This window comes from Asterias amurensis, chromosome 17 (genome assembly GCF_032118995.1).
Source record: "Asterias amurensis chromosome 17, ASM3211899v1".
NCBI lineage: Eukaryota > Metazoa > Echinodermata > Asteroidea > Forcipulatida > Asteriidae > Asterias > Asterias amurensis.
In genome coordinates this window covers 5,465,983-5,493,671 of record NC_092664.1, presented here as the reverse complement: position 1 = coordinate 5,493,671, position 27,689 = coordinate 5,465,983, and the positions used below count along the sequence as shown (strand labels likewise).

The window sequence follows — 27,689 nt, the reverse complement described above, 5'->3', positions numbered from 1 at the left end:
TATTATTATTATTATTATTATTATTATATTATTAACCCCTGATGCAAATTTTAACATCTATTAAATTGTTGTGGTATCCGCTGCTAAAATAAAGGATTTAAACTCTGACTATAGCCCCTAGCAAACACTGTGGTATAGTGGTAAGAAAAGGGGTTCCCTGATGTTGCTGGCAAAGGTTGCAGGCTCGAATCCCACATGAGTAATATGCCTGAGGGTTGTGTGTTTTCTTTGATGAACCAAGTACACATCGGTGTTAGAGTACAATACAAATTAAATCTTACATGGAACTGAATAATTTACAAAAAAGTGGCAATATTTATTGTGGATACTAAATACTAATGGGCTTATTTTGATTGCGGCAATTGGAGTTAGCGAAGGTGAAATGTTCGATCTTCTAAAGGCTATTTCCTTGACTTTAAATGATGGATAAAAGTGTTCTCTTTGCAATCAAAAGTCTTACTTGAATCAAGTCTAGTTTATAAGAGAAGACATGTTGGTATCAATATCTGTACATAATTGATATTGTTACTCATAAGCAAATTACCCAGCCTACATCAAGCATCTATAGTTCAACACCATTAGGACAATGTAAACCATTACAGTGTGGAGAGAGCAGGCACGACATGTATGGCTGGCCTAACATCAATCAAGTAAAAGGTAATTAAGAAAATGACAGTTAAACAATAATGTTAATTAAATGATTGCATCTTATGCTAATGTCCTACACACAGTTAGTCATCCTGCAACAGAGCACATTTAAAAAGGTTTTTAAAAGTCTTAATCAAATTAAACACCATCGGACAACAAGTATTATGTTCTTGATCTTTTGTTTCACAATTTGGAAAAAACCAAGAAACATTTCTGTAAATTTATTTCCTTGCAGGAACCAGTAAGAACTGTTTCAGAAAAAATGGATTGGAAGACCTCAGATATATAACTCAATAATTTGTTATGGGTTGAGGTTAAATTATGTTGGCTGAGCACCGGACTCAAGCTCTGGTGCTACTGATCAACAGAGTGTGGGTTCGAATCCCAGTCATGACACTTGTGTCCGTGACAAGAGGGACAATTAACCATTATTGGAATTGAAAAGTTTGCAGTCACTTGTGTCATGTTAAAGACTGTTATAGTATGGCGTGTTGTGGCTGAGTAGATAAGCACCGTACTCAAGCTCTGGTGATTCTGATCAGCAGAGTGTGGGTTCGAATCCCAGTCATGACAATTGTGTCCTTGACAAGAGAGACGATTAACCATTATTGGAATTGAAAAGTTTGCAGTCACTTTTATCATGTTAAACACTGTTATAGTATGGCGTGTTGTGGCTGAGTAGATGAGCACCGGACTCGAGCTCTGGTGATTCTGATCAGCAGAGTATGGGTTCGAGTCCCAGTCATGCCAATTGTGTCCTTGACAAGAAAAACAATCATCATTGCTCTGTCCTTTTGAGGGGGCGTAAAGCCATTTCCTGTGTGTTATTTAATGCATGTAAAATATCCCAGAACACTTATCCCTAATAGAAGGGTTTGCCCCAGTGTTTCTGCTTCACATAGCAAGCACCCTTGTTCATAGGTTTTCTCAGGCTTGCAAGGCGCAGTAGTTTACTTGTGTGAGGCACTCTTGGTTTTTATTAAAACAAATAATGATACAATCTGAGAAATGCAACTTAAAATTAATTGGTATAAATTTATGAGTGACATCTGTAAAGAATAACTCATCGACAACAAAGTATTTTAAGGATTGTTCATTTTCTCTAATGATGTCCATGAATTGCGACTCCATTCAAACTTTCAACCTTCAACCTTCAATATCATTGACTGACATGTACTCTTCACTTTAGTTTCTGCTAGTTAACATAACAGAATGTCCATCCTGTCTTTAGACCCAAAACAATATTTGTAAAAATAAAAAAATCGGTTTGCAATATTGACTTAAAGACTGACTGACAGCATACATAGTATACATTGACATTAATATCAGTAAATAATAAATGACCGACAACCAAGTGTAAACACTGTTCATGTTTCATGTACATGAAATGCAACAATCCTTCAATCCATCAATGGCCGACTTGTGCTCATCACTTTCATTTCTGATAATTCGCATAAAAAGTTGTCTATCCTGTCTTCAGACCCAAATAATGCATGATTTAATTAAAGAATGACCGACAGCAATTGTTATATGGTCAGAAAAAATGCCTGGTACTTCACAGAGGCAACAAAGGCAATTGCCTCCATGCCCCCCCCCCCTTTCTGGTCATTGCCTTGGCGTCCTTGAAATGCTCCCAGTAAAACATACAATTTTCTCATACAGTACCCTATGCTAAGGAGAAAGTGCCTTGGTGCCCTTGCCCTTTCAAAAACTATGTAACTTCAGAGGGAGCAGACTGTTTCTCACAATGTGTTATACTATTTGCTTGTTACCAAGTAAGCTTTTATGGTAACAATTATTTTGAGCAATTGTCAATAGTGTTCATGGTGCATTTAACTGAACATGAATACTGATGTCCATTTAATTATTTGTTGCATGGATAATCATCAAAGCAGTTCATTTACATTTCCAACAAGAAAATGCCTTTGTGCCCTTGTCATTTCAAAAATGAAGCATAAAGGCCTAGAGTATTAACATTAATAATATCAACTTGTGTGCATTAAATTAAAATTTGTACAGGGATCAATAAATATTGGAATTGTAAACACTGAACGTGTCTGGATTGTTCTGTTGTGGTAACAAGAATGACAACACTGCAGGAAACCATTTCAACTCCCAAATGAAGACGATCAATAAATTCATGACACAATTTATGTATGACAAAATTGTGTAGGAAAGATGGGAAATAGCAGATGGGTTGGCTTAACGGTAAATACCACCCCCCAAAAAAAACTCAGAACTGAGAAGTCTCCCGAACATTTGATAAATATACCCCGCACAGGCATAAAGAAAGACAGTTCTCTAAGAACAACTCTACCTGGCAGGAAGAAACTGACACATGGTGTTACCGCAAACCAAATTTATATTGATACATGTACCTCACCATGCAATGCCTTAAATCATGATACATTGTAAATGTATAAACAATCAAACGTGATAAAAAACTATTGAGAGTGGTCAAAAAATGGCGCATTTCATTTGTAATGTTTTGACTGCACAAATTATAATCATAAGTTAAATATAATATCATCATTAACAATTTTATTTTTAATTTGTAACTTTAAGACAAATTCTTAATATTTTTAATCATGACAACTTTTTTTTTTCTTTTTCGAAAACAGTCAAAAAATCCCCAAACACTTCCACTAATTAGAAATCTATTTTTATATTTAATGACGACAGATGCCGAGTGATTTCCGAGAACCGTGTATTTATTTTTCATTTGTGATTGATATGACAGTTATTCACAGTTTAATTTATGAGGCAATTATTTTCACCATTAGTTCAAAGAGAAAACCAGCAGAATTTCCATTTGATGTAATTGAATGATTGTATAAAACATTGTTTAATTGTTTTATTTTGTTGGGTGTTATTTTATTTTGGATGTGGTACTAAACAACGGCTGAGAACAACATTTGTTAATTTATTTACCACTCTTAGAAAATTTGAAGATGCAATAAGGAGACATACATGTATTCTGGCTGTTTCTTGTTTTGTTTTTTTTTTTTTGGGGGGGGGGGTGATTTCTGAGACATAAGTAGTTCTAAAAATAGTTGATGGCCTGACGTTTTTACCCAAGCAGAGTCTTAATCGAAAAAGTCTTAAAGACTCTGCTATTCTGCTAGGGTCGAAACGTCAGGCCATCAATTATTTTTTGGTCCATTTGATTGGTAAGTTGTTTGCAACAGCTAATTTTATTTTCACATAAGTATTTCCTAATATTTTCAATTGTATGGTGGACACAAATTAGAACACTAATCTTAATTGTTTTATGTTATAATAATAATAATAAAAGTAGTGAACCATTCTTGTGAACCCATATCACAATCACCAAAAAAAAGTCTTCAATAAACCAAAAGAGACTGGTAATTAAAAAAATCGTTGGGTTGACCAAAGACAATTTGACGAGAGCGAGACTTGCACCTGTGAGTCTCTGACCTCCAGATTAACGCGCTGGCGCTCTACCAACTGAGCTACAGTGTATCCAGCCCTATGTTGGCAGTCCTATAAAACATCACTAGTTATGGTTTCCATTTCATGTCATTCTTTGATTTAAGTGAACTGCATACTTTCTTTTATTTGCAATTTTATACTAAATTTACTTGACTAATCTCCTTTTTTGCATGTTGTACTCAGTGGCATACCTAAGAAAGAGTGTGGCAAAAGCCCCCCCCCCCTCCCCCCACCTGGGCCACCTTTAAAATCGAGAAGATTTTAGAAGTTTTCATGGCTAGTAGTTTCAATGTTACAGTTTTCTTTACAGGCAAACATTGTACTTGTTTTTACCTCCATAACAAAATAATAAAAGACATTAATAAACTGCTGAAAAGGGGCCTGCTTAAGAAAATTGCAAAAGTGCCCCTACCCAGAAAAAAAATGACGCACCCCCTTGTACCCCCCTTGTTTATGTTACGCTTCATGTAGTGTTAAATTTAAATGTTGGAAGTTTATGACATGTTTTTATGTTTATAAATATGTTCTTTAAGGTTTTATATACATTAGCATTGGTAAGGATTAAAACATCATTTTAGTCTGAAATTTTACTGATCACAAAGTTCGTACTAGCACCATGTTTCCCCCGTTGAACAAAGTCATATTCAAGAGCTGTATCTGAAAACCCCCAAAAGACAACAACTGATTATGGTTATTCAAACAGAAACTAATGACATTGTTTTTACATGCTAAAAATTGTGCATGGTTTCACTATTTTCTCCTGACTTACACAGCAGAAGTAAGTCAAAATTTTCCCGTTTTTTCATTTCATGTTTAGTTGATCACACAAAACATGAGCAATATCACTGTCTTCAACTATTTTGTCAGCTTCAAAACCTGATTACCATTACTGATTCTTTAAAGCATGGATGATCATCAACGTAGTTCATTTACATTTCCAACCTCAAGGTCATTGAAACTGAGCGTTAGTTGCTATTGCCACATGTTCAATAGCTGCGAGCTTCAGAGGTTAATATTTTATCCGTTGACATTTTATTACATCATTGGTTTTTGGAAGGATGATACATTATTGGTTATTGGAAGAGTACATTCATTCCAATCCTCTAGTATTCAAGAAACATATAATAAATGGATGGTACATTATTGGTTATTGGAGGAGTACATTCATTCCAATCCTCTAGTTTCAAGAAACATATCATACAGGGATGGTATATAATTGGTTATTGGAAGAGTACATTCATTCCAATCCTCTAGTATTCAAGAAACATATCATAAAGGGATGGTATATAATTGGTTATTGGAAGAGTACATTCATTCCAATCCTCTAGTATTCAAGAAACATATCATAAAGGGATGGTACATCATTGGTTATTGGAAGAGTACATTCATTCCAATCCTCTAGTGTTCAAGAAACATATCATAAAGGGACGGCAGATTTTGGCGCTTGCACTGTCAATGTTGAATGAAATAAATAAATTTAAAAAAAATAGATATAATGAGCAAGGCAAATTAAATTTAAAGACTACTTGAATTATAGTGATTTGGAGAGACAAGAACCATATTTTTCTTTTTACATGGCTCTGCTCCATTGTAGTTTGAAGTCTATTGTAATGCCTTTACAACTCATTGTGATGCTATCTTTATTGTTTTATCTGATGCATGTAATGAGCAAGATGAACTAAACCTACAGTCTAGTTGAATTTTTGATTTATAGAGACAAGAGCCATGTTTTTCAATTTGCATGGCCCTGCTCCAAGTCCATAGTAATGCCCTTAGTGACACAGTGACGTCAGAGAGTCTGTGGCTTCTGCATCTACTCTCTCCCCGGAGCCAGACCGATTTATCTCTCAGGCACATGATAATTTCATCAGACCTATAGGTCTGACGTCAATGTATAAAATGTGAGGTCTGCAATGGCGCTCAGTTAATGATCTTGCATACAATAGCGGCCGGCTATAACTCCGATTGTTTCAGACACTCCGAACCCTTTGTTATTGACGTCACGCTTTTGTTTTCTCTCCTAATTACTCTCCTTATTGCAATTAATTTTGTGTAAATGTTAATGGTTTATCAATATTTCTTAAGAGAGTTTGTTTGAGGTAATATTTTTTCCATTTGGGAGGGGGGTGCTGAATGTTGTAATTGCTTGTATTATTACATTAACATGTCTGGAAATATCTAACCTTGGGCATATGTTTAACACAATAACTAATTGAGAATTACAAGAGTCATGACTATGAAGTGAAATTAAATTCCTTACTTGTTTCACCCAGGATCAAGTTATAGCAACCACATCCTACCTTGACTTGCAAAAAATATAAATAAGTAGTGCTCCGTTTCCATGAATGCTCATTTTATTTATTATAGCTTTTTAATGATTTAATTGCCTTTTGTCTTCTCTAGCAATTTTGCACTTAACAAAAATTAGCAGAATACAGCCAAACATGGTGCATGTGCCATGGTTTTTTGGCCACTAACATTATTCCAGTAAGCATATTTTGCTGGGCTTAGCTAATTTTTGTGCTTAAGCAGCTCTATCAAATTGGTCAATGTAGCATGATACCAGTACAAGACAGTGCATAGAAGTTTGGGCTGGTAACCTTATTATGGTTAGCATTTTTCAGTTGTGCTGAGGTGCTTTTTTATGCCTTAGCAGCTCCAAGCAAGTGGGCCGGGCGGCTTTCTACTGCTCTACAACTAAGACATTATTATTCAAAATATTTTATTACATGAAATACAATACTTGCAACAATTTCTGTAAATGCCTCCAGTTTTTCTGAAGAACCATACAAGCCTGAACCATGATGTCAATAAAAGCAGATCCATGCAAATGCTCGTCAAAAAAAATTTAAAAACACATTCCTGCTCTGTGCAGGTTGTCAAACACAAATACATCACGTCAAACTCTGCTCCATAATCCCTGTCAGATGCCCGACATTTTTTCTTGTGAAGACTTAAAAGCCGGGAGATTTTATGAGATGTGTATCAAGGATGGATATCGCATTGGCTAGGATTGATTATGTCAATATACTTTATGTTAGTCAAGTCTTGACTCATAATCTATCTCAACAGATCAACCATTATGAGTAATTAGTATGTGGCTCAGCTTTAAAGGCACTGAACAGGTTTGGTAATTACTTGAAATATTTTGTAGCATAAAAGCTTACTTTGTAACGAGCAACGGAGAGCTGTTGATATTATAAAACATTGTGAGAAACCACTGCCTCTGAAATAAGTAACATTTTTCCAACCTTTTTTGAGTTTCAGAAAGACGTGAAGTCTTTCTCATGCATCTGAAAGCACACCAATTTGTGCAATAATGGGTTTTTTTCTTTCATTATATCTTGTGACTTAGATGACCAATTGAGCCAAAATTTTCACAGGTTTGTTAGTTTATGCTGCATATGTTGGGATACACCTAGTGAGATTACTGGTCTTTGACAATTACCAAAGGTGTCATTGCATTTATTTACTACCTGGGCGGAAGAACGAAAATTGGCCAGGAGTACTACTTTTGCTTAGTGGATCCCTTCCTCCCACAATAAGCCGGACAGTTCTTATCAGTTCTTATCAGTTCTAAGGACTCTCCCAAATTCCGAATCTACTCCAGAGTAGATGAATAAATAGCAAGACAAGTTCTCAAAGAACAAACCTACAAATCAAAATGTGGTGTTACTGCAAACTGAATCTATATTGATACCTCACCATGCAATGCCTCAAAACCCTAAGTTCACATCTGTTTTCGTGATTTCATGGTAAGGTAAACATTATCTACATGCAAGAGATTGCCTAGAACCCCCTCCCTCCCCCCCCCCCACCCTCCCACAAAAAAAAGTTGATGAAAAACAATATATTAATAAAAAATAGTGATCGCCTTGTGCCACCAACAAAATATTACCCTGGTTTCGTTGCTGCTTTACCTGCTTATAGATAATTCAGAACAAAAAACCAAAACTTGGCAACCCTTTAAATTCTAGGCCAAAGTAATAAGGAACATGTCGGCATGGAGTCACCAAGCTCAAAACCGCCGGATGGAATTTATTAAAAATTGGGGACGGATAAGTGCGGTATTTATATTAGACTTAAGTTGCTCTGATATGAAAACAATGTTAGCGGTTTGATTATCTCCTACTTTGGTTTCTGGAAAACTCATTAGAGAAATTATGTTTTAATAAAAATATAACATGACATGACATGCAGGGCTGTATGCTTCGTTTTTGAAAGGGCAAGGGCACCAAGGCATTTTCTCTTTGGCAAAGGGCACCCTATGAGGAAATTGTAAATTTCTATTGGAGCATTTCAAGGGCACCAAGGCAATGACAAGGGGCAACGGAGGCAATCGCCTCCGTTGCCTCCATGAAGTATCAGGCCTGGACATGTATTAATTACGCTGACTCACAAATGTAAGTAGAGAATGAGGCTACATGTACATCCACTTTTGTCATTTGTTGGGGGAAAAACGGATTTGTATGATGTTTGGTACTTGACCAAAAAAGTAGAAATATTTGATGGAGTAAAAAGGCTGACCTAAATGTAAACATGGTGTAGGATTGTACATTCAAGGCCTGTAGTCACAGTTTTTCAGATTTGTCCCAAGTACTTTAAGTACATCAGAAATCAGACTTAAGATGAAAAATATCACTCCTTAATTCTGTACATAGAATTTCCAAGACTAAAAAAAACTAAAATCATGTACAGCTGTTATTAAAGATTCAATCTTGAAAATTTATAAGACTCCTCAGTGCTGATTAAGAGTCCAAGTAATACCACAGACTTCAATAAGAAAAATATCATAATTTCCAAGACAACAATTTTAAATCATGTGAAGCCGTTATTAAAGATTATCAGACTACTTATTGTACAGTGCTGATTAAGAGTCCCAAGTAATACATGCGTCAATCTCCCACCCAGCAATCTACATGTACTCATTATTTACCACAGCCCACTAGGTGACCTACTATAGTCATATACACGCAGAACCTAATCATAAAATAACGCCTTCATTTGGCTGCGGTTTATTCTTATGATCATACACGCATCATAGTCGCTGTCAGTAACACAGCCCCGGATACTAGATCCCTGGGTGGGCTTTAACTCACAGTCAGCGTTTCACGATGGCCGACCACAAAATGCCAGCGGGTCATGACATTTTAATCTACACTGGGATGCGTTATGTGTGACAATTCCTTTTCTTAGCCTATATCATAAGAGCGTTTTTTTTAATTTTTTTTTTTATATCATATTTTCAGGGTTGGACGGGACGCAAGCACGACTTGAGCCTATTTGGATGAGTGGGTTTCCAAAGAGAGCTGATCTGTGAACGATGCACTTCAGTTGCACACAACTACAATTTCAACTTAAATTAATTGCTTTTAGAAACACTGGTTACGGACATAGAAATAGGCGGATGGATCAAATTGCATTTACTGAAATTAGATTGGGTGTTCTGGGGTAAAAGGGTGTTTTTGTTCCAGGGCTACAAGGGTTGTTGTACGCCCACATTCACTACAATTCGAATGTCAGCGGGGAATATGCGGGGGTAAAGGATTGATTTCTTACAACAGAGTTATAGATAAAAGGTTTCACAAAAATAAAGAGTTTAAATAATTAATTCAACCAAACTCACTGATTAAATGTTTTGTAGGTATTATAAACATTTGGTCGCGGGACTTTATAGATATATCTAGACCAGCTACCTTGATCACATGTTTTATGTCAATGTGTGTTCAAATTGTTCACTTACAATACCTTAAAATGTAAGTTACAGATAAAATGTTGCCCAAACGGCACCGAGACATGATCACACAAAATAGGAAAACTAACTGAAATCTTAGTTATCATTATGACCCAAATCTACAGCTTGTTGATTGCTGTCAGTTAATTACTTCTCTATGTAGTTTATTTATCGCTCTCTTTTAATAATTTCTGCCTCTCTCTGCCTCTTTTCATGTATTCTATTTATAATTTTGTATCTTTGTATTTTGGCAAGAGTTGATATGAATTGCTGCTTACTGAGAAGACTTTTGCATGTGATAATTAAGACAGCAATTAGAATGTCTAGTAATATACATTTTACTAGAGGTATAAACAGTCTTTGAAAGAATGTTATAGCAGAATTGGAAACCGTCTACTGACTTATAGCTATACATTTATCAAAAACCAATCATACGTTACTATTAAAATATATGGTACATGTATATCTTTTAATCTGAAGCCAACCATTCTAAAAAATAAAACCAAAAGCTGGTGTTCAGCCGTATTACATGTACTTCACTAATTATGTGGATTCTAAATTGTTATTATTGCTAGTAAGTGACCAGTGAAAGTGTCATGCAGGCCTGGATGTTCATAAAGGCTTATAGATATTATAAACTGTGCAATTCTTGTGCGTGTTTAAACACTTTTAGAGCCCAGTTTAAAAGTATGTGATTTTATTTTCCTCATGTTGTGTAAAAGGTATTATACAGAATTGGTAAGGATAAAATACCTCACTGTTTAAATTTAGTGTGAAAGCTTACTGGTTATGAAGTTCATACTACATGTAGAAACATTTTTTTCCAAGGAACATTTCCTCTGAAAAGAAGTCATGTTAAACCAAAAAATGTATCTAAAAACCTTTAAAAAATGCAACGGCTGTTTTCGGTTGTCAGCTTGTTAACAAAAAGTTAACAGAATGTGTTACATGCTGAAGATTCTGCATGGTTTTTCACTATTTTCTCTTGACTCACACAAAGGGATTAAGCCCAAATGTTCACAGGTTTATCATTTCATGCTGTGTTGATCACAGAAAACATGTACACTGTGACTACTTTGTCAGACTTTGTCTGTAAAATACCATTGCCAAGTTTGCCCTGGTCTTGATCTTTGTGTCCCATCCAAATATATCAAAAGTTTTTAAAGGTGTCCTTTTCTCAGAACAAAAAAGACTTATCCCTAGAATTGAAGTTCCTGGCCTGCATATAAAAGAAATATCTTGCTAATAAATAAGACCATACGAAAACAAACTCTGATTTTGCAAACTTTATGTTGCTATCCAAGACTTGCAGATTAAGATATCATACAATTTTGAGAACTCCATTAAAAATTCACATGACATTTTTGTTCACATCATGTCTTGAGTTCTATTGTCTATAAGAACATAACTATTGATAACGTACAATTTTCCTGACATTCTGTGAAGGCAGGTCATCAGAGTTTATTTTCTGGCCTTGTTTTCTAAAGAGGAAGTGAGAGGTATGTGTTTATTTCTAAAGAATAAGTGAGAGGTACATGTACATGTATATAAGGGTTAAATTAATTGCACAACATTTTCTTCAACTACAAGTGAGTTTATACCACTGTGTAAGCTATTGCTTAACCTTTCTACCACTCCATCATATTCGACTCTAAGCATATGGGACTGAATCAGGTAGACTGATCTGATTATTGCAGCATTCTGAGCTTACTAGGTAGTGCCCAATTGGATATATACATATTCTGGTTGGGATACTTTGCAAGTTATTAAAGTGTTTCTTAATTGAGACAATATCCTAATTTGGAAAAGAGAACACCAATCAGGGTGCAAGTATATTGAAATTGGGATATCCTTTTTAAATAGTTTGGTTTTTAAATAGTTTGTGTCTTCATTGGACAATTCATATTCTCAACTGGAGAAGAGGAGACCAATCAGGGTATAACTTTTCTGGCTCTGCTTACCATCTGCAAAGCAGGAGTTTCAAATCAGGGTAGATGTATACCAGTTTGGGTTAGTTTAGTCAACAACCTTTTTGTGAGTGGCACAACAGTGTTAGGCAATATCTCAACACACAGATATAAATCATTCAAACATGCACACTTCAGTAAAAAGAAATATTAGAGAAAATCAAGAATAACAGAACTGTGAGAGGTTTAAGGTGACGTTAAAAAGAGTAAAGGGGTAACTCAAAAAGGAATAAATTTTGCATATATTATACCTTTGGTCGCACCGCGGGGGTGACTTTTTCTGGCGGCTTGAATATCAAAGGAGAAAAGTATGACATTTTATGAAAATGGGGAAGATGTAAATTATACTTATAGGTGTGTTTTAAAGCTTCTAATTATTTTAATTGAGTTTTTATATATATCTGAGCATGGGCGTAATTCCACTGCTAATACGGTGAAGAGGAAATAAAAGTTAAGGGTATTTAGAAAAGGGGAAGTGGGAAAAGGGAGATCAAAAAGGGGATGTAGGAAAAGGATCAAGAAAGGGGATAAGGAAAGGGGATGTGGGGATGTGGGGATGGGATCAGGCAAGGGGATTACGGAAAGGGATCTTGAAAGTGATCAGGAAAGGGGATGTAGGAAAGGGAATGTAGGGAAGGGATCATGAAAGGGGATTTAGGAACAGGATCAGGAAAGGGGATCTGGAAAGTGATCAGGAAAGGGGATGTAGAAAAGGGGATGTAGGGAAGAGATCGGGAAAGGGGATTTAGGAACAGGATCAGGAAAGGGGATGTAGTGAAGGGATCAGGAAAAAGGATGTAGGAAAGGGAATGTAGGGAAGGGATCAGGAAAGGGGATTTAGGAACAGGATCAGGAAAGGGGATCTGGAAAGTGATCAGGAAAGGGGATGTAGGAAAGGGGATGTAGGGAAGGGATCAGGAAAGGGGACGTAGGAAAGGGGATGTAGGGAAGAGATCAGGAAAGGGGATTTAGGAAAGGGGATGTAGGAAAGGGGGAGGAGGGAAGGTGATGTAGGGAAGCGATCAGGATAGGGGATGTAGGAAAGGGGATGTACATGTAGGGAAGCAATCAGGAAAGGGGATTTAGGAAAGGGGATGTAGGAAAGGGGACGTAGGAAAGGGGATGTAGGAAAGGGGACGTAGGAAAGGGGATGTAGGAAAGGGGATGTAGGGAAGGGGATGTAGGGAAGGGGATGTAGGAAAGGTGACGTAGGGAAGAGATCAGGAAAGAGGATTTAAGAACAGGATCAGGAAAGGGGATGTAGGGAAGAGATCAGGAAAGGGGATGTAGGAAAGGGGATGTAGGGTAGAGATCAGGAAAGGGGATTTAGGAAAGGGGATGTAGGAAAGGGGGAGGAGGGAAGGTGATGTAGAGAAGCGATCAGGATAGGGGATGTAGGAAAGGGGATGTACATGTAGGGAAGCAATCAGGAAAGGGGATTTAAGAAAGGGGATGTCGGGAAGGGATCAGGAAAGGGGACGTAGGAAAGGGGATGTAGGGAAGAGATCAGGAAAGGGGATTTAGGAAAGGGGATGTAGGAAAGGGGGAGGAGGGAAGGTGATGTAGAGAAGCGATCAGGATAGGGGATGTAGGAAAGGGGATGTACATGTAGGGAAGCAATCAGGAAAGGGGATTTAGGAAAGGGATTTAGACAAGGGGATGTAGGAAAGGAGATGTAGGGAAGAAGATGTAGGGAAGCGATCAGGAAATGGGATTTAGGAAAGGGGATTTAGAAAAGGGGATGTAGGAAAGGAGATGTAGGGAAGAAGATGTAGGAAAGGGGATATAGAGAAGGGATCAGGAAAGGGAATAAAGGGAACGGGGATTTAGGATGGGAATTATGAAATGAGAATTAAGAAAGGGGAAGTGGGACAGGGGGATGTAGGAAAGGGGAATTAAGAAAGTGATCAGGAAAGGGGATGTAAGAATGGGAATTAAGAAAGGAGATCTATGTAGGAAAGGGGGAAGGGATTTTATGAAAGGAGATGTAGGAAAGAGGATGTAGAAAAGGATATTGAGATTAGGAATGGGGAGGAGATTTGGATGGGGGAGGTAGGAATGAAACATCTCCTTGTAGGTCTATGCAACAGAGGTTTTGATATCTTAGGGCCTCTTAAATCATTGCAATGTGACAATAACCAATTAAGATCTACCCCTTAAAGCCCTTAAGAGTCACAACCATGACAACCACAAACCCAAGTCAGACAAAAATGTTTACCTTGTAGCACCTGGCTAGTGCACATGAAACATGCCCCCATTAATAAAATATTGATTTCAATGAGATCGTCCTATGTTTAAAACTTACCGAACTATACAAATTTTATGAATATGGTGACAAGATATAAAACATTTAGGGTTGAACAAAGAAAAGTTTACTAGAGCAGGATTTGAACCAAAGTCCTCCGGTTTACTGTGTTGGCGCTCTACCAACTGAGCTACATATCTAGCCTTATATTGGTAGTCTCCCTATTTTGTCAATACCTTTGTTCGGGGTTGAAACAGAAGACATAAATTACTCATTGTACTTTCCCTTTGAAGTAACCTTTGATGCAAAAGCTCTGATCAATTGTTATAAGTTTTTAAAAATGTAAATTTTCTACTGTATTTGGGTTGGGACATGCTTTATTGAGAGCTTGAATAAGTCTTTGCATCTTGCTAAAGAATAAGTCTTGTCGGACAACACAGAAGCTTCAGAACGCACATCATGAATAAAAAATCACAATAAACGTTTGATTTACAAAGTGATGAATAAGTCATGAGCAAATTAAAACCCATGCATAATTAATGTCATTAGCAGTTGTAATTAATGGTAGTGAGTTAATGGGACAGTGCCTCCGGGTTGGTTCCAATGAATAGTAAATCAAAGAAATCTGGACACAGACCGTGTAATCACGGCTCATCAAGTCAACAATCTGCCGTTATGATCCTTCTGTAATGAGGGCGGGTCACCATCGGCCTGGGTCATCATACATGTACTCGACCCACAAATTGGGCCCAATTCATAAGCCCTGTAAGCACAAAAACATGCTTTGAGCCTTACTCTATGCTTTAAGTAGCACAATACAAATTTGCTTTACAAAGTGAAGTCACCAGCCAGATCTGTTACCATTGATGCGACTGGTACCATGGTCATTTCTTGCTTAGCCAAGAATTTTCTGCTTAATACCGCTTCATGAAAACTGTGCCTTGACCATTTACATCATACTATGTCTATGCCCTCAGCATCACTTCGGGCATAGTCATGGTTTTGACATCACCATGGGCCTATAATTTTAACTGCGCCCCTCATAGCAGTCAATATTTCCATAATATAACCTATAGGCTGGATTATGTTCCACCCTTTACACAAATTCCTAGGCAAATTGCAATGTTAAAGCTAAGGTTTCTGGGTGAATAAGCCATTATTATCTTTAGTTAATTAACTGCTAAAACTAGATACAAAATCCTATTTTTAAACCTGGCTTTACAGTACAGTTAACACGGTTTTCAAATACAAGCTAAAAATAGCTACTTGCTTGAGATATTGACCCTAGCATCTCGAGGGCTGAATGGCACCACAACACACATAAACAGGTATACTGGTGTAACAGACGCAGTCAAGTGGAAAGAAATGAAAAGAGAGAGAGAGGCAGAAAGCACACAGACAAAGCAAGGGATGAAAGAGACAAAAGGGGAAAGACTCTGCCGAGGTCCAAACTCAGGCAATTATCTATTGTTCGTGTAAATACCATAGGTCCTTTTGGATGGTTTGCAACAGCTAATTTAATTTGTTCCAAATACAGGTGTGTAAAAAAAATGGGTCCACTTTTTTGTTGCAGTTACAAAAAAAGACAAGAAGACACCTCTTTTATAAACAACAGTGAAATAATGAGTAACTTCTGCTTCTTGCTATATTTGTTTTTAAAACAAACTCAAGTACAATTTCTTTTTTATCATCTTTGACAAAGTGTTGGATTGTAAGTAGCACTGACTTTGAGATAAAACTTCTTTTGAGACAAACTTTATTTTGTTATGAGATATCGCCTTACATCAGAAGTCCAACCGGGTAACTTCAATGTGAGGACAGCACCAAAATGATTTGGGCTGTCAACCCAAATCAACTGTCACTAGGGGTATGTTGCCAGTCAGTAAGAATGTAGGCATTGATACTATCCACATACAGTGTAGGAGCCTGAATGCTAGACATGTTAAAGCAGAATGCACTACATTCTGAACTTTTTAAGAAGCAATTATGATAACGTGGGTTGAACCATGGAGGAAGGGTTGAACAAAGAAAAACTTGCAAGTGTGAAACGAACACAGGGTGAATAGTGGGTTTTAACTCCAAGGAATTCCCTGGGGTCAAACATATTTCCTAGTAGTGTGAACAGGGCTTTGTACATGTAGGCCTATAATAGTCTTCAGACAGGCCTGACAATTCATGATGGAGGCAACAAAAGCGATTGCCTCCATGCCCCCTGGTCAATGCCTTGGTGCCCTTGAAATGTTACAATAGAAATTTGAAACTTCCTCATAGCGTGCCCTTTACCAAGGAAAAATGCCTTGGTGCCCTTGCCCTTTCAAGCATTCAGGCCTGCGTCTACAATGATTCTGAAATTTAAGATTGCAAGCCAAATACCTTAGGCATATTATAGGCAACTCATTATAAAGGTGCATTTACCATTTATAATTACCAAATAAATTCTTGCTTATAAATTACCCCCAGGAGCGTATACAGCCCCTTTAAACAACAAGAATGGGATGTGATTTTATACACAATGTGTTTTCTGATGGCACTCATTTTTGCTGGCATCCTTTTTTGCATCCATTTGAATTAGGAGTGACTACGTGGGTCTGGTTGTCTTTGCATTGTGACCTTTGACATCACTCCTTAACCTAGTAAACCGTGCAAAGCAGTGTTCAACATTTTCAAAATAGCCTTTGCTGGTTTACCTATTTTTGTTCAAAGGTCAAATCTGCGAAGCCCCTAAGGACTGTGCAAGTCTCGCAAACATTACGCCAGTCTGTTTCCTAAAGCTATGTATGTGGGATCAAAGGAGTCCCCAAATGTTTGAATACGCCGTGCGAGACTTGCACAATCTATAGTACACAACCAAGTATCTCTTCTCATGACATAAGCTGCTCTGGCTGCCATCACCAGTACTAATCTACAGAAAAACAGGTCTCAAAATAACCCACGGCACTTCAACAGCATTTGCTGTGGTTCCCTGTGCTTTTGCTGTGGTGCCCTATGCAAAGTTACAATACAAATTGCTCATAGATGTGCCCCTTACCAGAGCTAAATTGCTGCGCCCCTACAGGAGCAAAGTTCAAGACCTCGAAAAATAAATAATGTTGTTCTCCAATATTCCATGCCTCATATTGTACACCAATATTTAACAAGTCAGGTGAAATGTTAGATGATTCCTGCATGTAGATTACTTCCATGAGGGCCCTAAATGATCACCTGTGCTGTATGTGTCACCCTCGTTAAATACCGTTTGAAATAAATAAATAAAAAGTATTTCCTCTGTCAGTAAATCCTCACCTTATTTGATCTCAGTGTAACTCGACCTCCGCACCGTGCACATGATTTCAGATTGCAGTAACTACACGAATGACCAACGCCATCAGCAAACTTGGTCTTGTGACAGATTTGGCAAACTGCTCCGTTTTGAGGAACGCCTTTTGTCTTGTTCTCCACGGCAACAGCTTGAGTTGTCTGCTGGACGCGGTCAAGATCATCTTTTAAGGCTCTGTTGATTCAAAAGTGTTTAAAAAAATAATAATAATAATAATAATGATAATAATAATAATAATTGATTTTTATATAGCACTAAATACAACAAAGGGCATCTTAACGCGTTTAAACACAGTATTTTCTGAAAGGTACACAAATGTTCATGTATGTGATACTACGTTGGAATTATGAGATCTACTCCTTTTACATAGCGCCATGTTATGGTTTGCAAGGTGCTGTGGAGCAGTATGCTGCCAATCCAGCCAGGAACACCGGGGTGAAGCCTTTCTCTTTTCAATAAGTGCCCAGGGTTATTTTATGTACTTTACAAAACACACGGGACCAACGACTTTAGGTCCCATCTGATGGACGAAGCAATAGTACATAAAAGTGTCCTGCTTTTAAAAAGGACACATAACAACTGGGACTCAAATTCACACTCTTCTGATCAGAAACACCAGACACCTTCCACAATGTCAGATCAACTTCATCAGAATTTAAAAAAAAACAGTTAGGAATTTGTGTCTTTATTTTATTTCATATTTAGCATGTCGTCGCTGAGTGGTATTAGGGCGAAGGACTCAAGTTCTGTTATATACAAAATGTGGGTTCAAATCCCGCCCTGGTCAGTCGCAACACTTGCACATTATGAGGGTAAACAAGGTACTGTTGCAAGTTCAGAAACACTAAGGCAAACCCTCTTATAGCAACAAGTGTAACTGGGTTTGTAATGCGTTTACACAACAAAAACAAAAATTTCATCCGTTTTACGTAAAAAAAATTATTAAAATTTGAAAGTAATTGAAAAATTAATAATTCTCTAATCTACTCAAAATGTTCTGAGTAAAAGCTTGCATGTCTATTGACTTGCGGCAACACATACAAAAAGCTACACGTACAACCATTGGACAAACTGCTAGCGTGACTGTAGTAGATGAGTGGGTAGGCCTACTCTTTGTAATTCGTGTCATGCTAATTCTATAAAAAACCTGACACTTGCTAAATTTATGCTCACATGTGGTGGTGAACTATGAATATATGTACCCTAGTTTTATATGACACTCACTAAAGCCCTGTACAGTAAATGCTTTGACAGAATAATATGGGCAACCCCTTGCTGATAAAAATCAATAGGCTTATACCATACCACAGTGCTACATAGATTGGTAGCAGCTTGTCATTTACCACTAGTGTTATATTATTCACTCTATGTATATTGCTCACAACCAAACCTGGTGTCTGCAACAATTCCCATCTCCTCTAGCCTCATTTACATAATTGATTCCGAAGGTAGGGGGGGTGTAGTGACATGAGAATTTAACGGACCAGGAATGGCAGGTAATATTGGAAGTGTTAGCCCGTTTGTGTCTAAGCCAAGTACAAGAGGTATACAGATGGCTTGGGTGCATTTTCACAGCTCTGTGTAGTGCCAGCATGTCATTGAAGAATGTCTATCCAAATGATCTCACTATTAGAGAACGATTTTACATTAGAGATGGTTGAACATAATGGTTAGAAACAACCACATCCTGAAGGGATTTAGACCCATAATTAAACATTTTCTAAGGATTGTAAACAAACAAATTGTCAATTAATTAGCACTGTGCTAAAAGAAAAAGTGAAATACCATTACATCTATGTTTTACATCCGTATGTATACAATGTAATAACAAAATATAAATGATTGTGTAGGCCTATAGGATGTATAGCCAGATAATTTTATGTTGGTGTACAGATGTTAACAAAATAAAAGGCAAAGGCACCAAGGCGTTTTCTTCTTCAAGGCACCTCTACGTGTATATGAGGAACATCGTAAATAAATTACTTTTGAAATGTTTCAAAGGGCACAAAAGCAATGACCAGGGACAACAGAGACAATTGCCCCCATTACCCCTGTGAAGCATCAGGCCAGCACAAAACTCAAAATATTTTCAACAAATGTTTTTTTTCGGGGGGCCAAAAAGTAAAACCAATGATGTGCCATCCCTTATGTTTCTTGAACACTTCGAGGATTAACATAAATAAATGAACTCTTCCAAAAACAAATAATGTACAATCCCCTTTCAATAGCCAGTTTTGATGAGCTAGAGTTGACTTTCAAGCCAGTTTTAATTTAAGACTATTAAATTTTCAGGGGGGACTACCAAGGATTACATTTTGACAAACAATCTTCTCATAGTTAAATTAAAATATAGGAAATTAGCTTTAAATACTCAACTTTAAATAAATTGTTTCCTTTTTTACAGAAAGCATGATGTACATCTAGTTGAACAATTACCCAGTAAAATATTTGCACTGTTTATTTTTTTATTTTGCAGTCAAGGCGACACAGTATGTGCATAATATGTGCCTACGGTGATCTACGTCATTACGTCTGCTGAACCCAAGATTGTCCACTGACCATGAGTCTAATTTGCATATAAATGAGATATCACTAACGAGCCATGGCTTCCTTAATGTTGTTTTGTTTTAAATTGTCAGGGGGGAGAATTATTACAAAATGAAAATATGTCAACTAGTTTAACACTCTCGCACGTCACTTTTGGTATTTCACCATGATTTCAAGCATTCTGGATTCGCGTCATTTGTTATTACGGATTCCGCAAGTTTATTTATTCTGTACTAAAAATAGAAAAGAGCCAGCCTTGGATTATGCAGTATGTTTTTTTGTCTAGATCTAAAATATCAGGGTTTTTACATATCATCACAGACATGGAATTCATTTAGGGACAGAGAGATAAACTGACATGGGACACTTAAAGGGAAGGTATTACTGATAATCACTCTTAAAATTAATGGCAAAAAAAACTTATTGGTTTAAAAGACGCCTACAGCAGCATTCGATAATACAAAGCATTTTAAGAATATCTCAACAATCAAATAGTTCAAAAAATATGTATGTTCCCCTTAAAGCTCATTTAAATTTGTCACTATTTCTCCTCTTCCTTTGGACGTTTTACCATGCCTATTTGAATCTTGAATAAAACATAAATATTTTAACAGGCAAAGGTTCTGCTCTACAAGTATAGGAGGCTTCTGGCTTGTCCACGCCTTTAAAAAGTATCATAGAGGATTGGTAAAAAATAAACAGAGAACTGTTTATGTCTATTGTGGAGGCTTACTGTTTTTGAAGATCTTACTAGAACCATTTTTCTGAGAAATAGAACTCTCTGAAATGATTCAAAAAAACTGTATATGAAAACCTAAAAAAAATATATATATATATTAAAAAAATAAAATAAAATCAGCTGATTTTGAGTGTTAGGTACCAAAACGTAAAAGGATGAAAATGTCTTTCCATTCTGAAAATTGTGTGCGATATGATTTTTCACTACTTTCATCTAACTCACACAATGGATCAAGCAAACATTCACAGGATTGCTATTTCATTGGTGGATCACACAAATCATGAACAATGTCTCTGACTTTGCTTGTCAGCTCTACATAGATCTACCAATCCTAATTTATAATATCTTTTTAAATATAATAATAATCATCATAACTCATCGTTATAGTACATTTCAGTTCATGAGAACTCTCATTGAACTTCACATTGTAACATAACTCGATTCAAAAAAGCTCCAATTATAATATTTATGACAGGAAATTAATGAATGCATCTAATTTATGGTTCAGAAAATGTAAGCATTGCAATCTAATAAATCATAAAGCTTCCACCTGCAACCGAGCGGTTAAGACAACTGGACTCAAGCTCTGGTGTTTCTGATCAGCAGGTGTTGGTTCAAGTCCTAGTCATGACACTTGTGTCCTTTAGCAAGTCATATTTATTTTTGCTTTGTTCTTTAGTGTGGAAATTAAGCTAAATATTGAGGTCCAATGTACTAAATGCAGGATTGGTAGTGCACGTACTGTAAAAGAACCCAGAACACCATGAAAGAGTAGGGGTTAACCCTGGTGTTTCTGGCTTGAGAGCTACAGTAATTAAGTTCACTAATGAGGCATCCTTGGTTTTATCACCAGAAATATACAATCATAATAAATTAATAACTAATTAATAAATTTATTATTATTATTATTTTAATAAATAAATATCTACAAAGTATATAAACTGGTTTTTGTTTTTTTAAGCACAAAAAGCAACTATTGAGCGCAACACAATTCATTTGTTAGAAGCCTTATGTGACTGGTTTCATGCTACATGTAACTGTTGCTGAGCAATAATTTCTACATGAAGTTTGCCCCTGTTTACAAGTGTCAATTGTGGTCAATCAAAGTTTTAACAAGTGGGTGCTAAAATGCCATTTTAAAATGTCCATACCATTTTAAGAAAAAAGGCTATAAAACTAAATGCCAAATTGACTAAAAATCTTTGAGAGGGATTAAGGTTAGCATAGTGGTGTCTTGCCCTGTTGTAAATCTCAGCAGACCCCAGTTCAAACCCAGCCTCGGGTCAGTAACACCAGATTCTCAGAATGGACTACGTTTTCAGTCCCCAACTGACCGTGTGGGTTTTCCCTATTTGGGGTTTTCCTCCCACATCTAAAACACTGAATGTTGCGTTCATCATCTTCTCTATACAGGTATCTCCAGGCCTAGGGGTACAGTCCTAAATGCTCTTTGCTAAATGCTTGTGAGGGTCCATTGATTTGAAATACCGGAAATATTTAAAATGAGTAGATTACAGAAATAAACTGCTGGAAATCAGCAATAATTTGTATAAATGAGGGGGCTTTGCAACAGAGTTTATTGGTGTTCTAAAAAAAAATAGAAATTTCGTTTCATTGTACATTTAAAAAAAACTCTTTCAACAAATCAAAAATATAATTTACTGCTTTTCAGAATTGGTAAGAAAGTTAAGATGAACTCTTTAGCTTGCAGCATTTGAAGTGTCAACTATCAACCACCAAAAAGCTTTTTAATGATGAATTGAATCTGTTCTCTGAACGTGAAAGTCAAGAGTTCATTTACAGAAGATAATTGTTTTTACTTCTGAAAAGAAAAAAGCTGTAAACATTTCCAATGATACGGGAACAAATTGTGTAGCTTTATTCAAAATATAATGAGGGATTTGAAAGAATTTTTGAATATTTTCTTCCTGGACATGTGAACACCTTTTTACTTTTTAAGGAAAAGTGCTTAATTATAAAGTGCTTACAATGAAAGTAAACCTTTTACTTTTTAAGGAAAAGTGCTTAATTATAAAGTGCTTACAATGAAAGTAAACCTTTTGTTTCTGGAACGGTTCATATTTTTGAATCATGTAAAAATGTAATCCAGAGCAGTGATGCAGTGTGAATGTATCTGACAGTAACATTTCTCAGATTCAAATTAGGGGCATAACCACATTGCTTCAAAGTGAAATTTTTCTCAAAATGCTTTTTTTCTATCAAATGCTGCTGTAGGCTTCTCACCAAAGATTTTTGTTGCCATAAATGTTCAGAGTTATTACCTAACAATACCCTCGCCTCCCTTTAAACATGAGGTAAGGTTAGAGACTTGTCCGAGACTATACAGATACCCGGGGATCACAAAATAAATTTGGACACACATCAGTGAAAAACTTAAACCAAAGAATATTATTTATCCCTGATGATAGAAATTGAACACCTATTAAATTTAACTATTTATCTTTTTTCTGAATTAGTCCAATGAGGTGAATCTTTAACCATACATTCGTGGACAATAATGTATCTAGCCTGGTACCAAATCAATATAAAATAAAATCCGGTAATGTACAGTGTAGTACTATACATTGCCATTATAACATTACAGTAGAAAGGCTGATAATGATATGAAGAGAATTGCAAACTGCCAGCCACACAACCGAAACGCAGCCTCGTTCGTTAGCCATACCCCAAAATGATAAACACAGGCGCTGGCTATATTCACCTGCTTACAGAACCCAGCGCAGTAGATGCGATCTACTGTACATGTACATTACCGACCATCATGCAAATTCGCCGCGATGGGTTATAAATAGAAGTAGAATAAGCATCCCCCATGGGGCTAATGGAACGGTCCTGCATAAATGCTTCATCGTGGTTGACATTAAAAACAATTTTGATGTCATCTCTGGGATTGAAGTGTGATGTTTTTTTCTTCAACCAGTCTGTGGAATTATTACTGTATAAGTACTTAAATGTTTGGACAGGGTTTGTGTTTAAAATCTATTCAAAAAAAGCCCTAAGTATTATTTCATTTGTCATAAAAAAAGTCTTACAATATGTGTTTCACAATTTATGTTCAATAAAAACACATACATTTTATGTACACGTTATAAAAATGATGAAACTATAATATTTTTGAATATTTTAAATATTTATATGTGCTTTTTAACTGACTGTCATGCGTACCAACTTAATTTAAAAACATCAGGAACTTACATTTGCCTAGGATCATTGATAAATAAAATTTGTGCAAAATAATAGTAGTTAACATTGTGACTTTAAATGACACAATAGGTCTAGAATTACACAGAAGCCATGATCGCGTGGATTTTTTTCCCTCGCAAACTCGATCCCTGATAAGGATGGCCATAGCTTAGTTAATCCGGAGGTCACTGGTTCAATTCCCACTCAAGTAATTTCTTCTTTGTTCAGCCCAAAATTATTTAAAATGTACCCAATCAGTTTCCCCTGTGGTCTAGTACTTGATAACAAATTCTTGAATAATAAAAAGCACAATGTTTTAAGCAGAATATAAAAAAGGACTTAATTCCCAAAAAACATTTATCTATCCAGCAAGCTACACAGTACATTACATGTAAATATGGTGTTGCTGCAAACCAAATATACTTTGAAACCTAGCGATGCAAGGCCTCAAAAACTAAAGAGCCTAACGAAACACCTTAGAACTCTATGGTACTTAAAGGCACTAGACACATTGGATAATTGTCAAAGACAAGTATTCTCACTTTGTGTATTCCAACATACTATGCATAAAATAACAAATGAAAGATTTGACTCAATATATTGGTCATCAAGTTGCAAGAGAATAATGAACGTAAAAACACCCTTGTTGCACAAATGTGTGCTTTCAGGCGCCTACATTTTTTTAAGACCTCAGGCCTGAAGCCTTGAGTTTGAAATCACCTCCTTCTCGAAAACTACTGTACGTACGTTACTTCAAAGAGAGCCGTTTCTCACAATTTTTTATACTATCAACAGCTCTCCGTTCAGGTTTTCATGCTAACAATTGTTCTACCAGTAGTGTCCGGTGCCTTCTCTCTCTCCTCTATAAACCCACCAGGTCAGCTGTAATACTGAACTTCACAAATTATGTAAATTCAACATACATTTGACATCAAAAATTCTTGATGAATGACGTTACCTTCTGTCATGCAAAGGTTTCTGCAACGAACCATGGTGAACTTTTTGCAATCGTTTGACGTATGTATAGCTGTGTTTTTGACAAAACAACAACTAGTCATTATCCGCGTTTGATAATTCACAGAGGCAACGAAGGCGATTGCCTCTACATGTATGTCCCCTGGTCATTGCCTTTGTGCCCTTGAAATGCTTCAATTAAAAAATTTAAACAATTTCCTTTAAGGGAGCCCTTTTACCAAGGAGAAAACCCTTGGTGCTCTTGAAATGCTCTGACAGTGAAAATTTACAGTTTCCTCGAAGGGTGCCCTTTACCAAGGAGAAAATGCATTGCTGCCCTTGCCTTTTTATTGTGGAAATCAACATCTTAATGTACAATTATGCCAACCAAACAAAGACTTTACTCACGAAATGTACAGAATTTACCAAAGAACGTAAACTATTGTTTTTGCACATATGCAAATTTAACATCTAATAGTTTCTTACTAACGTTACCTTTGGAGGGATGACATCTTACGACCAAACAAAGTCTCAACTCACGAAAATGTATCCAACCGAAATAAACAAACTGTTGCTTTCGTACAGACCGTTGACTCGAACCCGACTGCTAAAATGATTCTACAAAACACTCTACTCATCATGCCTTGCACCTCCTACGTGATTAGCTAGTCTACCTTAGAAGTACAGTCACTTCAATCCCTCACATTTTATAATCCTCCTCATCAAAAAAATCTCAATCCTTCATATCCGTCAGAAAATGAATCTTTTGAGTCGTCAAGGACAACAAAGACACTTCTCTAGCCTGGCCAATTTGTTCACAGAACACAGGATATTTTTGACAAGGTTTTTTTGTACATGACGATGACAACAAAAACTATTAATAAGAAAGTGCACTTGACTAGGAGAGTCAATATTTGCGCTTAGATAGCTATTTTATTATTTTTACAATTTTTTTTCTTTCCTGAAGACTATCCTCTGACGAGTGACACCACAAAGGAAACTTGTCTGAATTCTTAACATATTATTTGAAAACGTTTCAAATAATTTATATGCATAATGCAGGCCTCACCGTTAACACAAGCCCCGCGCACTCTTGTAAAAACTGCCAAGGGCTGGTAAACATCACTTCTCAACTTTCTCGGTGGGCTGCTAAAAAGTTGTGCAACCTACTTGTTTTATAATGCCCGTTTTTCTTCTTTACATATATGTAAATAATAGGGTTTTTTTAAGACACTTGGCACTATTGATAATTACTCCAAATAAATGTAAGCATAAAAACTTACTTGGTAACAAGTAATATGAAGAGCTGTTCATAGCATAAAACATTGCGAGAAACAGCTCCATCTGAAGTAACAAAGTTTTTTCCCAAAATTAGAAGAGTTGAGGCATGAAGCCTTTTATTAGGCATCTGTAAGCAACAAACTGCGCAACATACAAATATGTAGGTGTTTTTTCTTTCATTATTTTCTTGCAATTCAGATGGCCAATTAAGTCAAAATTTTTACAGATTTGTTATTTTATGCATAAGTTGGGATACACCAAGTGAGAAAACTTCTCTCTGACAATTACCAAAGGTGTCCACTCCACTACCTTTGTGTTTACTTATTTTTGATGGTGTGAATGCAAAGTCTTCATTTGACCATTAAACTGGTTGGATTGCTATCACTAACTAATACTGTTGTACATCAGAAAGATACATTTATGAGTCAACAATACACATTTCAAATCTTACATGTCACCTCGCTAAATGTGGATCGAATGATGTTTGTGTGAAATAACCATGAAAATTGTTCCTGTTTTCTCAACAAGTATAGACACACAACCTTTCAAAGGTGACTTTAAATGCATCCTTGATAATTTTGCCTAACAAACAATCCTGTATATCCTGTTGACAAAACCAAACAACGACCATACCTCTAAATTCGAAACAAATCTGAATTACAAACAATCCTCCAGAGTCAAAACCTTTTTGTCTTAAGTGGGATCTATTGTTATGCAAATGCACTCTAATCACATGACCAGCAACCTCCATCAGCCTCAAAATGTAGATATGATAAACGCAAACAATTCCTTAAAGCATTTCCATGTGTCTAAGTGCAATTACAGCATTACCCGATGTCTAATGCAGACAGACAGCCCTGCCAGCCGAACAAAACGTCCCCATTTTCACAAAACATGGATGACTGTTGCCACGGCAACCAGAACCACCTGTCAAGGACCTCTGGCATTTAGGGAGAGGAGTTATGGATGCAATCAGAGACAGCGCAGAGAGTGGGAGGTAAGGCTGGAGAACATACATGTACATGGAGAAAAACCTTCTTGGCATGACAGCACAACATTGCCATACAACCCACAATCCGAGGAAGAGGGGGGGGGCTGTTCTAGGCTATTGTCCTTTTTCCATGTAGTGATCAAACCTTTTACCAAATCCTGGCTAAAATCCTTGTCGAATTACTTGTCACCTATTTCCTGTTTATTATGCTTCAAAGAGAAAAGCTATGTGATGTAATCAACTTTAGAACAACTTACCCAAGGTTTTTGGTTCAATAAAAGTGCATTTGACAAGTAATACGGCAAACACTTTCCCATACTAGGCTTTAGCAACAAATGAGGGTGTCCAACTTTGCTGAAAATTTAAAAACCAAAATTGTTAATTTACAATACATTTTCATGTAAATGACAGGTACAACATGTAAAACAGGGTGTCCAAATTTAAAGCATGGTGCCCAAAAGAAACTCAGACACTCCTCTGGCTAACACTACAATCGAGACAGAAGAGAGTGGGAGGAAGGCAGGAGATATGAAAGAGCTTCTTGCCATGAGAGCACAACTCACTGGGGGAGGGGGGGGGTCTAGGCTACTATCCTTTTCAAGCAGTGATC

General features: G+C 36.6%; 1 protein-coding gene across 2 annotated transcripts in view; it reads right to left on the bottom strand.

The window, feature by feature from the left end:
* The window catches only part of LOC139949707 (regulating synaptic membrane exocytosis protein 2-like), a 98,767-nt gene that overhangs the window by 60,912 nt on the left and 10,166 nt on the right, over window positions 1–27,689 (bottom strand). The window contains exons 2-3 of one of the 2 annotated variants that reach the window (XM_071948198.1): window positions 17,330–17,537; window positions 12,054–12,089 (exon numbers count right to left, since the gene is read on the bottom strand). In XM_071948198.1, the coding sequence (XP_071804299.1) occupies window positions 12,054–12,089; window positions 17,330–17,537 (244 nt within the window). The remainder of the gene's footprint in view (window positions 1–12,053; window positions 12,090–17,329; window positions 17,538–27,689) is intronic. The other variant, XM_071948199.1, reaches the window with a different exon arrangement.